This window comes from Gekko japonicus, unplaced genomic scaffold (genome assembly GCF_001447785.1).
Source record: "Gekko japonicus isolate JY-2015 unplaced genomic scaffold, Gekko_japonicus_V1.1 scaffold406, whole genome shotgun sequence".
Classification (NCBI taxonomy): Eukaryota; Metazoa; Chordata; class Lepidosauria; order Squamata; family Gekkonidae; genus Gekko; species Gekko japonicus.
In genome coordinates, this window is record NW_015171515.1 from 19,127 (window position 1) to 37,920 (window position 18,794).

Sequence of the window (18,794 nt, forward strand, 5' to 3'; positions counted from 1 at the left end):
AATGACAGTCCCTGGGGGTAGCAGCAGTGTTCTGGGACTGGAAAGGCAGGCCGCACAGTGGAATGAGAACTCAGTGGGTAGCAGATGTGTCCTGGGAGTGGAAAGACAGGCCCCAGATGGAATGACAGCCCAGGTGGGTAGGAGATGCATCCTGGGACTGGAATGACAGGCCGCAGAGTGGAATGACATCCCCTGGGAGTAGCAGGAGTATTCTGGGAGTGGAAAGACAAGCCCCAGGGTGGAATAACAGCCCTTGGGGGAAGCATGAGAGTTCTGGGACGGGAGTGACAGGCTGCAGTGTTTCCCTCCAACGATTGGGGCCACGCCCCCAACGTGCTCTACGTGGTTGCCATGCTGCGCTTCGGGGGCGGGGTTCCCCCGGGGCCCGATTCCGCGGCAGCGGAAATTGGGCCTCCAAAGCGGGGGTTTACCCGCCACCCGCCCCCACTTGGCAGCCCTATGTATCATACTTGTTTTGAATATGCTGCTTTCAGCCCTGAACACTTTGGAAAGCAACAACATGTCGAAGTAGAAAAACTAGCAAAAGAGCTAACAGATCTCTCAGCAGATGAAGTTTCTTAGTTCATTTGCTTCACCACTTGGCTCCAAATGCGGCTCTAAACAGATTCCACATTTTTTATTGAACATACAAAATACATTCCTGGATTTAGCAGTACTGGTGTCACTGTAACAGAATGAAATTTTTAAAAACAGGTTCAACAACTTCTCCTGCTGGCCCCTGAAAAACAGTTCTTCACAACTCCTGTGATTATATACATTCTACTTTTTAAAAAATCTCAACATTGTCACAAGCCAAAGTTATTTAGACAGCCCCCACAAAAGTTCAAGGGTTTCAAAACTGGAGGCTGAAGAGAAGGTGATCTGTCCCGCTCAGCCAGTAAAGCTTGTCTTGATTACTTTGATGTAACAACACTTGAAAGCTCCTATTCTTTGAAACTCATTTAAACACATTGAATTGTTGAAAGATTAAAAACCGCAGTCAGCTAATTACACTCACTCTCATCTCTTATTCAGCAAATGAATCACTTTTCATTACCACTTAGCTGAAGTACATGAATTTCTGCCTAATTAGAAATGTTGTAGATGGAGCATTAGCAGGGCTGGAGTGGGTCAAGATATCTGGGCTGCTTCATTTTTAATTCCTAACTGTAGAGTCAGATAGGAAAGGCGGGAGATAAAAAGTCATTAAACAATTTTAAATTATTTATAAAAATTACTTTGCCCAAATTATAATTATTCCCCCCTCCCCACCAACTGCTCTCATAAACGTCAAATGGAATGAAAGGAGAGGCAGCCCCAACATTGTTTTTAATGAACACTTTAATGTTATGTATAACAGAACATTATGAATACAATGGAAATAAAGTTTTATCAATTTAATAATAATAAAAAAAAAATCCAAGTAAGAAAGGGGAGGCAATAAAGTTTCATACCTAGAGTATAGTACTTATTCTCAATAGCAGCCCTGGCTTGTGAATAGAAACTGATGAAACTCTGTGTTCCAGACTAAAATCATGATTTGTGTGTGAACCTAAATGCAGAATTACAGCAGGAAGAAAAAGAGCTCTTCATTCATTCATTTCCTTTGTTTTCATTAATCCATAAAATCTGACTGCTACCAGTTTCCTTTAATAATAATATATATATATATATATTTATATATATATTTATGTATTTAATTTCTCTCTATTGGATTCCGCAATTGCTAAGGCCATATTTACATAAGAGAAACGTATTCACCAAGTGTATAAATCTAAAATCCAATGCTGTAGTATTAACAAGAGGTTTAGAGGTGTTTACTGTTAACTTAAAAGATGCAGTTGCTTCTTCTTTGTGAAGTTTCAAGGAAAAAAATAACGATTTTTGTCTTTTGCCTGTCAGAGGTGTAACAGTGGCCCAAAGAGTGATCTGAATTATGCCAGTTATCAATGAAGTAGGACTGCAGAAAAGGAACACCCCAAACAAATCCCAACCATATATATATATATATATAATTTTTTTTCTGTTGAGTTCTCTGAACAGAAACCATATAGCAGCTCTGGATGAAGCTTCTACCAGTTCTGCATTGGATATGACAGGAGAAAGAAGCAGGAAACTCTTCACAATCCTTACCCATATGCAAATTGCTTAAAGAAGTCTATAATAAAAATTTGGATAGTATAGCAGTCTTGCTGGAAGAGTAGCAAAAGTATATATACATTCCAGGTCCCTTTGAATTAGCCATAATCACATATGTAAGCCATTTTTGGACAAAAATAGATATTCTTATAAAAATTGATCAGCATACTTTGACTTCAAATTTGACTCAGTGGTAGGAAAAGGAATGGATCCAATTACGATAAACAGATTTCAAGAGGGAAAAAAGAAAGCAAGTATAAAATTAGATTCACACAGATTTACCCAGCCCTCTAAATCCCAGACTTTACACAACTTTCAAAGTTAAAACTGGTTCTGCCTCTAGAAAGGCTTTTAATTGTCTAGTCACAATAGCAAGGTTTAGTCATTACAAATATCAGCTATTTGACTCATTTCACTGGAAGAACCTTGAAGCTCACCAAAACCTGAACAATACTAGTTTCAGAGTTTACAAAACAACCTTTGGGTTCTTTATGTGGCCTCCTTGAAAGTAAGTGATAAAAGCAAAAAGGGGAAAAAAATTGATCAGCATTTTCCACCCTTATCCCAGCTTTATTTGTGCAGCTAAAATCCTTCATTCTCTCTGACTGATTGGTTTACAATCTATTTGCTAAAATTGGCAAAATTTGCAAAGGCATCTTGCTTAGGTTGCACAGTTCCAGGAGTCATGGCAGATGCCATAGCTATATTAGGAACACCCACACCCATTGCACCTGGCAAACCCATTCCAGAAGCAGGCATTGTCATGTTCACATTCATTCCCATCATAGGTGTGCCTCCTATGGAAGCCATGCCCATTGTGCCAGTCATCGCAGTAGGCATTCCCATGGGAACAGGCCCTCGAACAGGCATCATGCTGGGTGGCGAGTTGAGGCTCAAGGCTGCAAAACTTTGATTCATCACATTCATAGGCTGTTGCATATCTATACAAAAACAAAGTATAAATTAAAAAGCTAAATTCTTCAGCTATTTTGGCTACTGATTTTTTTAAAGAGCATGCATTTCTTATTGTTTCCCCATGTTAAAGTTCTGAAGTATTCAAAACAAATCACACTTTTAAGCTTCTGAGGGACCCCAAATCCTGAAGCCTCCCATTCATACACTTCCCATTTCCTAAAGTTCCCCCTCCTCCAATTGTCTGGTAGTCCCCTCTCCCATGTTTCTCCTTAAAAAACTGTTAATATTTACCCTCAGGGACCTAAATCTACTCCCTATAGTTCAAATCTTCTTAATCCAAATTCCCTTTGTCCCCACCGAAGGCTTTGGAAACAGGAGAGTGCAAGGGAAGATCTCTTCAAATTCTTTTAATTGTTTGATTGGACATGTGCTTTAAAAAAAGACACAGCAGAATGTCTGAGACTGTACAGAATCCTTGGATTATGATGGTTGTGAGAAACAAATTATTAGAGATAGACCTACACAATCTGCCAGTCTAAATGCTGCTTACCAGCCATGTGTGGAAGGCCACCTGAGCTCTGAAAAACCTCTTACTTTTGCATCCTAACTACCAATGCACAAGGGCTGTCAAATAAAGAGCAAGACACCATATGAGGCTGGTGGTGGGTCACATGTTTTGCGCTTGTTTCATTGCCTTCTGGTATTTTAAGCATCTTTTAAAGATGCAAGAAGCCCATGTGAGCACTGACCATCAGGCTCAAATATCACTTCCCATTTTTGACTGCCAGGCATGTCTAGTAGCCATTTCCTGTCCAGCACTGTGTAGTCAACTCAGCTTTAACATTTCCTACGAACTATTTAATTTCCTCTCCACAGTTTCTCCAATGTTTCTTGTGCATTGGCTTCTCCACCCAATGTGAAAAATGGTGAACTTTCAATAATCAGATCAGTGCAAACGAAAACATAAAATTGAACACTTGCACAGTTTATTGGATACTCTGATCACAGGAGATAGAGAGACCCTACTGGGACTGAGAAAGTCATATCCTTTCACTCTATTTTTAGCAGAGCTTAATCATGGCTACAAAGATAGATTACTAAGAAATACATCAGGCAAACAGATATCTAAAAACATGTATGTCAACAATAATGTTCAACCAAGAAGATTACTTACTTTGTTGCTGAATCATTGTATTCAGTGAGGGTTGTTGGGGCTTAGAAGGTTGCATACCAGGAACTAAATTGTCCAAACTGATATTTACACTAGGGTCTGACCAGGTGGATGGCAGAGTCTTGCTTGCATTTTTCTGGACCATCTCTGTGCCCAGATTATAAAGTGGGTTAGGCTTCTGTATCATCGGGTTAACATTTTGCAAAGGCTAGGAGCATAATTTAAAAAAAAAAATTAAATGTGTGCCATTCGTTGCTTACCATATTGTAGAGTAGTAATTTCTCTGAGAGTTCATTCAGCCTCCATAAAGAGAAACAGATGGACATTTATGCTTGCTTAAGAGAACTAAAGAGGCAAGGAAGTTGAAGTTCATACTCATAAAATTCTCAAGATCATCTGTGAATACTTTGTCCATCAGTGGCTGGAGCTGTGCTAATGGTAAAGGTAAAGGTTCCCTTGCTCGAAAGCCAGTCGAGTCCGACTCTAGGGTTGCGGTGCTCATCTCTATTTCAAAGCCGAAGAGCCAGCGCTGTCCGAAGACGTTTCCGTGGTCATGTGGCCAGCATGACTAAACACCAAGGTGCACGGAACACTGTTACCTTCCCACCGAAGTAGTACCTATTTATCTACTTGCAATTTCTTGCTTTCGAACTGCTAGGTTGGCAGGAGCTGGAACTAATGGTAGTAACCCACAAAAGTCTGAAGTATCCCATCTTCACTGCCTTCCCCCACATCCCAAAATAGATTAGTGCAACTCTAAATTATTAAGGAATATTAACTAGTGACATTTACCAATCAAACAAGATTGTGTTTAATAGTCCACTACTTTCCAATTGGGCAAAATCTCCTGTGACACAGAATGTCAGAAAATAGTGGCTCCCTCACTACAAGGTACAACAAGTTTGAAGTTCACAATATGTTATATGGCTCTTGGATTACTTAAGGATTTTTCTTTTAATGTAACGAAAACCCATATGAGGAGTGATAATAGAAGCAAAAAGACAAGATGGTACTTGAGAGCTACAAATGACAAGACGCTTTAACTAGAAGTGTGTCAAAACCATTCAGGTAACTTTTCATAATGGTTCGTTAAGGGACTGAAGAATAACATCATACCTGTGACCTTGACATGGGTAGATTCAGGCTGACAGTATTGGAACCCATCATAGAGAAATTCATGCTTTGGGAGGAGGTCATGGTGGCTTGGGAGGAACCCATCAAATCAAAGAGGTCAGCAGAATTTGAAGCTACTGGAGGCTGGCCAACACTCGGCTGAGCAGGGCCACTGAAGAGCTCAACAGCTGGCTGAGCAGGGCCACTGAAGAGCTCTCCAGTGGAAGGGGCTTGGTTGAAGGCACTCCAGTCACCAAACTCTCCATTCCCACTTGGAGCTGTACCTGGGGAGGGAAAAGAAAAGGTAAGAGACTTTGTGAAGGGCACAGAACAAATGCCACATTCTGTGAAGTGAAACAAATGAGAGCTGATTTGTGCCCATCCAGATTAACATCTGCAGGTAGAGTCTCCATCTGGACATTAGTCTGTCTCATGAATATTCCAACCATTTTAAGAGGGTTGCAAGGAAATAAGGAACACCAACCCCAGCTCTAGAAGTATGGCTGGATAATGCATCACCTATGGACTCTGCACAGAGGGACGTAGGAGCAAATCTGCAGGATCTAAGGAAACCTCCAACAAAATTGGCTGTTGTGGACACAGAAGGCATCAAAGGCACAGCAGAAGTTCAGTAACTAAACTGCTAGGATCCAAAACCTGGAGCCTTAGGCAAAGCTGCAAACATCAACTCATTGATGCTTTGAATCAATCACTGTGAACAAGGCTGGTCTCACAGCCGTAAGAAGTCATAAAAACAGCAATTTGTTCAAACCCGTCTGATTACATATAAATTACATGCTGTACAATGAGTTATTAAACTAGTATTGCTAAGTGGGATACCAATAAAATCATGGGTTTTCAAATTCAGCTGCCTCAGGGTGTTTATCTCGCCTCTGTTGTGCTTGTTAACAGCATTGTGTGGTATTTATTTAGCACTCTACGGGTGCTTTGATAAATAAATGCATTCAAAGTTCACACATGCTCTCAAACCTTCCTATAGCAGGCATTTTCTTTTATACTAGAAAGAGTCCGTACTTCCCCCATTTCAAAATGTTTCACTTGAAGAATAAAACCTACAAGTGGAATTGCAAGACATAAAGGTGATAATGAAAAGGAGAAGTATTCTGTTTTTAAGATAAAGTAGCCTTGGGCACATTCTCTAGTCCCTGATATTTCAGTTGTGAAATCCTCATGTTACAAAAAGCATGGTAAATCGTTAAGATGATTTTACTTCCTAGGCTTGACACAGACAAGATACATGTATTTTGCTTGCTACTCATATACACAACATGGGAAGAAGGTTCCAAATGTATGGAAGTAGTTTTGTGAAGTGCTCAAGATGCTACTGATGTTCTTTAGTTCAGCAAGAAATCACAAGTGTGTGGACAAAGGAAATAGTTTAGGATTTTTAATCAACGATTACATGAACACTTGATGAGTTTTCCTTCCTAAGTGCAAAATGACAGACTTGGGAGATGTAAGGTCAGAGATGAGACCCTACTTACTTCAAAATAATCTGGCCTATATAGCTGGCTAAAAATTAACAATTTACAAATTTACCTATTAGCTAGAATCTCACTTAGCTAATCTTAAATTTTTATTTTATCTAATCTATAATTTTCATCTCATGTCAATATTTCTTAAAGTACCTGTGCACCTGGGCATAACATCTTATTATTTTTACCTTCATGGGTAGACCGGAGTTTCAGTAAGGAAGGGAAGCAAAAGAATATTAACAAATATGTATGCTCTAAAGTCTGCTTTAATGCAAGTAGTAGGCTGAAATTCATTAGCTTGGGGCCATAACAAAACATTTTTGCCTTGATCTGCCCTACAAAAGGGACTTTTATTGGGAGTATTTCAATTAGTACTGCCTATTAAAAATTTAAGCACACTTTAAGTATTCCTGATGGATAAGTAAATGCTGAATGTGCCGATTCTCCAGTTACTGGATGCTCACATCCAAACACACATATTCAGAAAGTGGGGAGAATGGAGAGGAATTTGTTAACATTCTTTTGGGAACTTTACCAAAGATGATTAATCAACTAAGTTCTAGAGGGGCTTTATTGTTCAAGAATGATTAATCATTGCTGGCTCCTTGCATAATGGTGATCAGTATAGATTAATCATATTAATACTGATAAAGGAATATCTCATGTTAGATTGCATTATTTGCATAATAGGCTTCCAAAGCCCCAAACCTCCATTTTCAGTAAACAGTAAAATCAAGATAGAACAGCACAGCTTCAAGCATTTAAGGGCTTAGATTCTCAATTCAGATTGGATCCTGCCCCCAAGACAATGTATATCTGAAAAGAAAAACAGTCAGTGCTTCTAGACTAAAAGCCTTATAATAGAACAATTTTCACCTGTTTTCCCAAGGAATTAAACAAACAACGGACTCCAAGAAGAACAATATTAATGCATTACACCCCTTTTTAAGGGAGGGTGCTGTGTAGATACTACAGGCTTGGATCCTAACCAGAACATGTAGAATTGTGCTAGAGGAAAGGTAACTTCCCCACTTCTCACTGAAGCCTTCTGTGGTCCATGAAGTTGTGTTCCTGAGGCTCAGTGGAATCAAAAGAACAGTGTGGGGAATGAACTGGGTGTCTGCAGCAGGAAGGGGGAAACAGCAAAATTCTCTCTCCTCTCCAGATGGAAAAAACTGCTTTAGTCCAGGAGCTGTTGCTGTGCAAATGGAATGGCATCTCAGGATCTAAGCCAGAGTGGTTATTATGAGTGTTGGTGGGGGGGGGGGCAGGAGGGACATTTCAAGATGAACACACAATAACTAAGGGCTAATCAGAACATTTGCACAAGCTCCTTCACTCCTGCAGAAAGATCTTAATGTGAAGTCTCTGTCCTCACACGAGGCAATTTTTAGGTTGCATGGAACTTAAATCAATGCAAACAAATTAGCACAGTCACGCTTCTCGTCCTAGTTGGACATCTTGCCTAAAGCATCTGTTAGTTCACTGTTGTACAAAAAATGCTCTCTTATTAACTTGCACCTTTCATTTTATATAAAGTCTCTAGCCCTTTTTTTGCTGCACAATTATAAGGCGAAGGTGCAGGGTGCACATTTTCCCTTATAAATCCACAACAAAACAGCTAGAGACTTACCTTTCTAAAAATTAAAGCTAGGACCTACTACATTGTTGCAACAGATCATTATGTTACAGTGTTATGTTGATGTAGCTATTATCGATTTTTGAAAAACAAGAAAAAGCCCTTCAGTGGCACAGGGGGAACTGGCAGCCACCAGTGGGGGGCAAAGGCAAGAATGGTGCAGGGAAGCTTCTATGTTGATCCCTCCCTATGGCAGCATCAACAAGAACAATCTCTTTAGGACTAGACTATAAAAGAATTTTACAATCAGAGCGGAACTTATTTACCCCACATGGCTTTCCAATCGTATTCTTCAAACTTACTATGTATTCTATCAAAATTTATGTATAAAACATGTTTGCCCAGCTTTATTTAAAATCTGTTAAGAGGCCAGCAACAAAGGTTTTTAAAAAATCAAACCAACCATACATGTGAAAGTAAAATAGTGGATAACATTTTTTGTAACTGCTTACAAAATGTTGAGATGAATTAAAATACACAAGGTGCATCCAAAATATTCTGAAACTTAACTTTTTAAAAACTTGCCTACGAAATAAGTGCCATTACAGAAAAGATCATGCTCCTGATGTTAACCAAGGAGCTGGGATTTGAGTAGCAGTTCCTTTGATACTTTATTCAAGTTTATATAACTGGCAAAAAGCTTGTGTCTGTTAGAACTTTTTATCAACCTTGGAAACAAAACACCCAGACAAATAAAATAAAAAATAAATAACAGAATATTAACTTAATGTTAAGTTAATATATCAGAGCAAGCATCAATCACATAAATTACTTGATAAAGTTACCAGAAGAAGTCTATGGTTCCCTGTAATAGATAAAGATTAAAACACTTATAATTTGGGTTCATAGAAAAGATGGCTCTGTGAAACACAAGAGCTGTATAAACCCAATAAGAGAAATACTATTTTCTAGCAATGAAATTATTTGATTCAGGGTAATATCAAGCCTCCCATGGAAACAATATTTAACATTTGTTTAATATTTCCAAATGGGCTAATTTATATGTAAGGAAAGCTTGTAAATTAAAGTTTATTATTGGGACTATCTGCATACCTAACAGAATGGCAATTGCTTGATAACAGGAGAAGCGAAACGGTGGGCATGAATTAAGCAAAGGAGTCTTGAATTCACAACTGGAATTCACAAGGAGTCTGGAATTCACAAGTTGCATCCCAAAGGACTACTCTTTTGCTATACAACTATTATGTTTTTCTCAATCACTGATGTACAGAAATGTGTACAGTAGTTTCTTTGCCATATGTGGCCATTGACAATAAAAAAAAGTTTTGTGAATTGTTGCAGGAATACTAATAATTCAATTTTCTACTGTAAGGATGAAGTAAAGGACAAACAAAGCCTCTTACAAGGTGAAAGTTATCAAACCCCCAAAGCAACTCAACAACTCATCTGTCTAGCACCATCTACATGAGAACCGGATACTAAAAAAGAGTTCTGATCAAACAGCCAAACAGTAAAGTTGCTTTTTACATCATCCCTTCAAAATTAGCTTTACCACCAATAGAATTTATACCTTGTGAAGGGGGACAACTTTCAGAACTGAAGTCAGCAAACCCTCCAAAGGGGTCAGTGGATCCACCTAAAACCAGAAGCAATTAAAAGGCTGTTACTGGAACAGATAGCTCTTTCAGTAACAGCTGACAGGAACTGTTTAGAAAAATTTGTAGCTACTCAACATAGTATAAAATTTAAAATTTAAATTTATTGTATGCCAAGCACCAGGTATACCAAGATTTACTGGAAATACTGAGACATATTAAATCCTGTTGTGTGACCGCTCTTTGCAAAGCTTGGTGGATTACATACTAAGCTATCATCTACCTTTGGAGCTAACTGTGCCATGGTGACACATGTAACAAACATTTGCATATGGGCCCTGAAAATTCCTCAAAATCTTTGTTGGTGCAAAAGGAGCCACATTTCTGTGTTGTCATGTTGTACTACAAAAACCCATAGAAATCCTGCAAACTGGACTCTGAAAGTTGATTGTGTTCTTCTTTAACTAGTCGTTGCAGGGAGTTTCATGTAAGTGTACTATTTTTGTATACATAAGAATGTAACACAGCACTACAAATTATTATGAAAATTAAATAAAAATTAGTCCACATGGGTGACAGATAGGGTTGCCAACTGTGACTTACCTCGCCAGCTGGGGACTCCTGGGGGATCCCGGCGTGTGTGTGTGCGCACGCCGCATTCGCATCACAGGGCAATGACATCATGACGCCGGGCACACTGGGGGCGGGGCCATAACCATACAAGGGAAAACCATAGAGTTTTCCCTTGTATGGCTGTGGCCCCGCCCCCAGCGTGCCCAGCGTCATGACGTCACTGCCCTGTGACGCGCACGCCGGGGCGGGGTTCCCCCTGGGGCCCGATTCCCTGGCGTCTGGGAACGGGCCTCTGGGGTGGGGGATTTTCCGCCCCCCGGGGGGATTTGGCAGCCCTAGTGACAGATGGTTATCTCAGCAGACATATGAAAAAGAAAATGCATTTAGATATGGAAGCACAAGACAGCACACAATGTAACGGAAATACTAAGTACTATCAAAACCAAAATTTCTGAAGCAAGCACATGGTCTAAACCTGCTTCCTTAGTTGTCTCCTTTTTAAGAAGAAATCTTGATGAACTGTTCCTCCCAACTTATCACTTGTACACCAATTCAAAACAAGAGGTTTATTATGCACTCATTTCAGGAATAATTTATAAAGATAAATGAAACTTCAGGGAACAAAAAACTGCTATAGGGCCAGGGGAGGCTTGACAAAAATACCACACAGTAAAGATTAGACTAATTCCAAAAGGAACGAGCTTTAGCATACAAAACAGGTTTATACTGGAGGAATTCTTTTATTCGCTTATCACACCACCAGAAATGAAAAATTTAAAGTCTTCTTCCACACAGCCCCTGTGCGACTTTAAGCATAAATGATGTGCCAATGATTTCAGATTCATGATTTCAAACTATTAGGCTGCTTCCTTTCCAAAGCAGGACACAAAAGTCCCAATGTGCATTTGTAAGCTACCAGTAAATTATTTACATCAAAATATAGAATTCTATTCTTTCTTACAGCCTGTTTTACAACTCATGGTAGAAAACCCTGATATAATCCATGTTGGACACAAGTCTGATAAAATACATTTATCAGATTAAAGTCAGAGCTGCTTCACAAGTGACATTCTTTCCCATAAGGGGGACCACTTCCATGTAGGAAGAAGAGTAGGTACACTTTTTTATATGAAGTCTGGGAATGTGCCATTTATCTTAAAAGTGCAGATCAGGAAACCCTGGACCATGGTGTTCACAGGAAAGTTGAACACTAAGGCTGACTTCACCCAAAACAGTGTGTGTGTGTGTTTCTTTTCACATAGAGAAAGATTTTTCTACATGGAGTGAAATGTTCTGTGTGAAACAGCCACTATTTAGACTGTCTGGTTGTCTTCTAGCTACAATATACTGGCGAGTCATACTTCAGAAAGAATGAAAAAAAGTTGGCTTAGCTGCCACAGTTTGTCCTTAAAAGATTTCACCTCCAAGTAGTCATATCTTTCGAAGGAGTAGCAGCAGCTCAATTATTCTGCTTTTAGTGTTTGCGTACATTATATGGGTTACATCACAGCTGCTTAGCCTGCAGTGCTTAGAAACTAGCCAGGTGGGACTGTAACATCTGTGTTGCACTCAAACACCACCAGGGACAGCTTCTAACATCTGGTGCCATTTCAGAATTGTCTTATCACTACAAGACATTCTGCCCCATCTGCTGCTCTCAACTGGGTTAATTAAACTAGAACTATCTCCTTTTTAAATAAATGGCTAGCAATAATAAAAGAAACAGTTTCCCTTATACTACATGCACACTTTAAAACCATTTTCAGTCAATATCTATAAAGCATACATAAAATTTCAGATGCCAATATCAGCATCTACCTTCAGAACGTACATACTCACAAAGCGGTAAAGATTTTTTCTTTAAGGTGAATGCTTTTGTAAACCATGCATTAGAGACAGATTGGGCACTTACTAGAATTGATTTTAAATCATTATGGGAAGTTGGTTGAAAATGTATGAAAATGCTCAGCTACACTTCATTTATCCAAATAATCTGGGGGCATTCAATACATTTGGCTAATCAGAAGATAAACATTCTTTCATGTGGCACACATAAGCAAGCACACCTGAATTAGAAACTTCAGAGATTTTTAGGTTTTTGAACATGTTTGCCCACACAGCTGTTTGACAAGCATAGATAGCTATACCTATCTTGGGCAAGGATGCTACCAAGCAAAAGCAAATCTATAAAGCTGTGGGATTGCAAATGCAGCACCACTAACGCTGTACCAACACAGCTACCATCAAACTAAAGTCATGCATTGGTGTGGGTCAACAGCTACCTTTTCCCGACAAAACATGTCACAAACCTGTTGAGTGACAGAGTTCCTGAAGAGGACAGCGCCACCTAAGTCTGGGTAGCAACCTTTGAGAATGGATTTTCACCTAACAGGTAAAAGTAGCAGAACCAGCATATATGACCACCAAGTGCAGACTGCCATAGAACATTTTACATATGTTGCCATAACTACATATCTTTGGGTAGTCAGAGTGCCAGTACACTGAGGTCAAGAAAAATAATTCAGCTTTTCAACCGTGCACACAGTGTTTTGTGAGAATTAATTTCTAGAACTAGTTGTCCTGTATATCCTTGGGTTGTTTTTTTTTTAAAGTAATTCCTAGGCTTGTAAGCCTTTTAGGAGGAAGCTTATACGTTTCTCCCGATCTCAGCACTCTGAAAGTTGAAGTAATAACTACAATCAAATTAGTTAGATCTGTATGATGATTATATTTGCCATTCCAATCCAATCTCCCCTTCCAGAATCTTTAGTTTGCTTACACTAGTACTACTCTACTCATCTGGTACTTTATTACAAGAACCATGATTCTCAAAAAAAGAAAAAAGAAAAAAAAAGATGCTTCCTGTTTTCATATGGCAGATGTAGACTAGCTGCTTGGCAATTGCTGCCAAAGATGCTTAAGAACATGATACATTTAACAAGGCAGATCAAAGTCTGGTTTTGCACTCTTTACTGTTTCATGCAAGTCACAAAAGGTGCATTTACACAGCCTGTGCAGAAAGTAGCTCAATGGTCAGTAAAAGTGACCTGCTTATGAAGGACAGTGCTAATCTCCACCACACCACTTGGCCTCGAAGACTCCCATGTGAGACCTGTCGTTATAAATTAACTCCTTCCATCTGCCTCCTTAGGGAAGCAGAGACATTATTTGTGATGGCCAGCTGGTAGCATGCTTCCTCTCTATCTCCTATAGACTGATGTTAGAAAGAGGGTTAAACACTGATTTCCACTGTAGCAGGGAAATCAAGAAAAGGTTTCACAACAGCAAGAAAGGATCTTTACAATCAGCTAGCATGCTGTTTTTGAAACATACAAAATTCTAGTTTCACTTAACATAGCTTTAAAAACCATGTACTCAGTCTAACAGGAAAAGAAACCCTTGGCTCCTTTAGTAAATGAACTGTTAATAGATGATGGTATTTCTACAATGGATCCAAAGAGCTTTCACTCAGAGTGTGTATGTGTGGGAGTGGGCCTGCCACATCTTCTTTGCAACTGCAGTTCTTCGAATTCCATTGAATCCCACCCCGGAAGGTATTCCATGGGGGGGGGGCGGGCATGCAAAGGTCTGCATTGGCCCTGTTGTATGAAACCTTTGGATCATCAGTCTCTGTGTTTAACCTGATACCTTGGATGCGAGAGATAACTTTTGAGAGCAGGGGGTTCTCATTTGTAGATAACTGGAATAAGATTTTTACAAACAGATTTTCCCCCTATTTATTAGATGAATACCCACCTTTTTGCAGGGCTTGCGTAAGCCTTAACATTTTCATCCCTGTACATTATAGCAGCCAGAAATTGGATGTACAATGTCTTGTGCAAGTGGAAACACAAGCAGGGAAACAATAAGATTGACTTAGCACTTTTTCTCACATTTCCACTTGTACAAGAGCTCTAGCAAAAGTGGACTTTCTGTATTTCCCTCCACAGTTCTAATATTAGACCCCTGTTGCTCCAGCTGCTTCATTAATGGCTTTAGTAGCTGCTGGGTGGGATGCCTTCTAATCCTGTCTTCCCAGGGCTAGAGATTTTTAATATTTAGGGAACCAAGAAGAAGGAGCCATGAAGATAAAGAAGGAAATTCTTCAATCTGCCCACTAATATGGTTATTATTGTTACATTACAACTTTCTGAGGAATGATTTTACATAGAAACCATAGCCTACTACATATTCCACCTTCCCCTTCTCCCAAGCTGGTAGTGGATTTAGGTAAGCTTTATGTACAAAACTGCAGTGTGCACAGAGGAACTGGCAGGAGAGGGAAGCAATGGCCCCAGACTTACTAGGGGCTGTTTTTGCAGTTGCTGGGCTGAGAGCGGGCAAAACAGGGGAAGGTTTCTTCTCCCTCCCAGTGGCCAGGGCTCTCCTGGGCAGGCTCAGGTAGAGGCCCTGCTGGCCAATCACAGGCCGTTGTGGCTGGGCTGGAGGAATGGGCTTCCAGGGAGGACCTGGAGACTGGAGTCTTCACTCCAGTCTGCTCAACACCCTTTTATGTCAGGTGCTGCTGTCCAGGCTCGCACAAGGAGCTCAGCTTCTTCTCCCTCCCTTCTTTGGTTGTATGCATTCTTTGTTGTTGTTCAGTTGCACAGTCGAGTCCGACTCTTCGCGACCCCATGGACCAGATCACGCCAGGCCTTCCGGTCTTCCGCCGTCCTTGGCACTGCGTCCTTGGCACTGTGTTAATTTCAGGATTCTCTTTGTGTTGGCATGCTATCATCACAACTTTAGGTGAGGGTGATTTGGCCACTAGAATGGATCAATTTGGGCAAAACTATGTCTGTGTGCCCACTTTCACATTTTGGGGACCCCCTTAAGGGGTCATGGGGTGGAGCTGTTCAGTGGTTTGCCCAGCTCAGAGGCTGTTGTCTGGCTTTGCTCTCAGTTGGCAGGGGAACCACACAGTGGCTTGCATCCATGTAGGATCCCACTGGACTTGCTATTCCACATTGTTTCCCAGCAGGTGGACTGGGAAAGGGTTTGGGCCATTGGTCAACAGGCCAGTCACCTGATGTTGGGACTGCCCCATATGCTGTGCCAATGCTCCAATAGCTGGAGACAATAAAGCTGGGGCCTGTTTCACTCCAACCATGTGCTGACTCTGTTTATCCTCTCCTCTTTTGCCTTTACTCCTTTCCCTGCCCCTAGGACCACAAATTGGCTATTTTCACCCAATTCCATTTCCCCATTGCAGTCCTCTGTGCCTCATGGCATCTAGTCCATGAGGCTCCCCAGTTCCCAGCACCAGACGTTTTTTTTTTGGGGGGGGGTCATCTGATGCTGTCCGCTGGTGCAAAGAGAAAACTGGAAAAAATGGGCATTCATGGTCCATAAGATCATACTTTCTCTAATTCAATTCATAGTAGCTTTTTCATCATGACATCCATTACACAACTATCACTTATTAGCATTCAGACATCTGCTCTATGGTTGATTATTCTGCCAATTGCTATTCTACTGGTACAAAAATGTATGAATAGAACCCCTTTAATATTTCATGCCAGCCACAGATAATCCTTATGCTGCCCTGACTGGGCTGTTCATTTACCAAACCTGCACTTCAGTATATAGAATAAAAATAAAGCTTGGAACTAAGTGCAGCATCAGTTGGGAGCTTCCGAGATTTCCAAGAGTCATCAGAATGATGACAATAGAAGCATTGGGTTCACTTTTGCCATATACATTAGATGCGACTTGTGCATGGAAGTCATCCATTTCTAATGCTGCATCTCTCTTAATGTGTAACATGAGAAGTGCTGAAACCTGACTGGATTACACGCTTTTAGAATTAATTATGAATAACACCGCATTCTAGCCGCTGCATTTTGTGACAGTGACTTAGCTGTGAATCTTTCTAAGGTGTTATGGTTATTATTAATCTATATAATATGGTAATTTGCCTGCGATTCTATAAATATATGCACAGCTCAATATTTAAGTGACTCATATCATTTTCCATAGCTTCATAACACTCCAGTCTTTCCATTACTCCAGTATTAAGAAATACAGACTTGTGGCTAAAGCAGTTTCTCAGAATGAAGTGTCATTTACCTGTTGAGACTGACTGATCTGCACCATCAAACAAAAGATCAACCAGGTCATTAGATGATCTGCTGCCTGGAACCTACAGACAAACACAAGAAATATATAAGAGATATAAGAAATATAGTTATGAATGAGGTTAAAGGATCTTATAGGCCTCAAATAAAATAATTTGAAGGCGTATCTATGGAGACAGTTTGCAATGAGAGATAATCTGAATAAGAGCTGGAGCAAAAATGCCTTTTTGTGATGGCCTTTATTTGGCAGAAAATCAATTTTTACACAATTAATGTTAAAAACAAAAAGGGGTGTATTTTCAAGAACGCTTTTTGTTTAAATGTAATATACTATAATGTCTTTAATACAATATTAAAGAGTTCAGTGTTCTCCATGTTATAAAGTTTAATATCAAAATATGCTGGTGATGCTCCCTATTGTGACAATGTTTCTTTCCAAACAACACCCTTTCTTTTGTTTACTACAGAATTTGTTTTCTATCTTCAACTTTTCCTACCTCTCAGATGGCAAGAACTGAGGTACACATTATGGAAGCCTCACATGCAGCAATTTCAACTCTTTCTCAAGTACTGGGTATATTTGCACTTTTTCTTTTAGAAAATAAAGACATTTTCACTTTTAAATTCCATATGCATGCAAAATATCATTTTATATGCCAAGTTATTCATGATGCATTTAATATTGTTACATCAGCAAAAGAAGTTTAGATTCTTTTGCTGATTCTTTTGATAGGAAAGTAAGCACTGCATTTTCTCCCAAATCTGCCCACACAATCAACACCTTTTTCAGTAGCTTCAAAATTCCCAGAAATTTTACATTTCTGAACATCTCTTGCCTTGAAAACCATACAGGGCACCATAAGTGTGTTGTAACTTGATGACACTTTCTGCCATCACCTACAGGCTATATAAATGCGAAATATTCAACTTTAGATACATTTATAGAATCTTGTGGGTACTTAGAAAATTTTTTAATTCTCTAAGTACTGTTTCCATTATTTTGTGATTATTTTCATTAAAAATGGAGAGCTGACTAAAATACTAGTTTCCTAAGGGACCCTGAAACCTCAGAGACAACCTGACATTTGAACACAGCATCCCAAAGTATGTACTTGGAAAAAACCTCTATCAGTTTGTAATGCTTACTTCCAAGAAAGTAAGTCCTGCCAAATTGTATTCAGTAATGGGGATAATGTGCTTCCTATTTCTTAAGATGGCAGCTATGTTCTTCAGCTTTATCAGATGTGCCGAATTTATTATAAAGCTAGATCTCAGATTACAGAAGGTATAGATTTAAACAACCTTTTCAGAGAAATTTTTATCTCTTATCACAAGGGAGGGAATGAGTTTACTAATATGACCCATGGGTTCACTCTCTCTCTTACACACACACAGTTCACCATAGAGCAATGGCGTCCTCCAATATCACTGACATTAAATCTAGATTTCTGCATGAACTTACAAAGAATGGCAACATGTGTGAGAGTGCTTTTCCTGGAGCACAATGTCATTTTTAATATTCTATGAACCTTGGCACAAAGTCAAGTGCATTTATGATAAAACTCGATGCACCACCTGAGGGGTTTCTAGAAAACCTGCTCATTACAACTTTATTGATTAAAGCAAGTAATTTGTCTACTTAATTTGCCTTAAAGGAAGAAGTTCCCTCCAGTGCACTTATTGAGGATGGACAAGCAAAATAATTGAGAGCAATCAATCCAGAAGAGCTACAGAGAGAAGTAAAAAACAGAAATTTCATACCCCTGGATTTAAGGAAATTTGGCAGTTGATAGAGAACAACGTTAGCACACCAGCAAAATAACCTGAATAGGCTACAGACTACTATGGCCACATGCAAGTGAAATAACCCAGCATAAACAAGTTACTGGGCATGTACAATGCCATACAGGAAAGTGCTTCTAGCTCAACTGACATCACTTAAAACAGGACCAAAGCACCTTTCTGAGCATCACAGCCTGTTTTGCCTAAAAATGCAAAGTGGACTTAGGCCCCCAGGTTATGCCTATGAAAAAAATGAGTCAGTAAGAACTGCAGGGGGGGAAAGGGAAGAGAAATAAATGAACTCCCCTATAGCACACTAGCACGGTCCTTGGA

General features: G+C 39.7%; 1 protein-coding gene across 2 annotated transcripts in view; it reads right to left on the reverse strand.

The window, feature by feature from the left end:
- Positions 1–1,723: 1,723 nt before the first annotated feature.
- CLINT1 (clathrin interactor 1) overlaps positions 1,724–18,794 on the reverse strand; it is a 93,534-nt gene continuing 76,463 nt past the window's right edge. The window contains exons 8-12 of one of the 2 annotated variants that reach the window (XM_015419379.1): positions 16,672–16,744; positions 10,005–10,070; positions 5,342–5,622; positions 4,229–4,433; positions 1,724–3,080 (exon numbers count right to left, since the gene is read on the reverse strand). In XM_015419379.1, coding sequence (XP_015274865.1) covers positions 2,761–3,080; positions 4,229–4,433; positions 5,342–5,622; positions 10,005–10,070; positions 16,672–16,744 — 945 coding nt within the window. In that variant the 3' untranslated portion in view covers positions 1,724–2,760. The remainder of the gene's footprint in view (positions 3,081–4,228; positions 4,434–5,341; positions 5,623–10,004; positions 10,071–16,671; positions 16,745–18,794) is intronic. The other variant, XM_015419380.1, reaches the window with a different exon arrangement.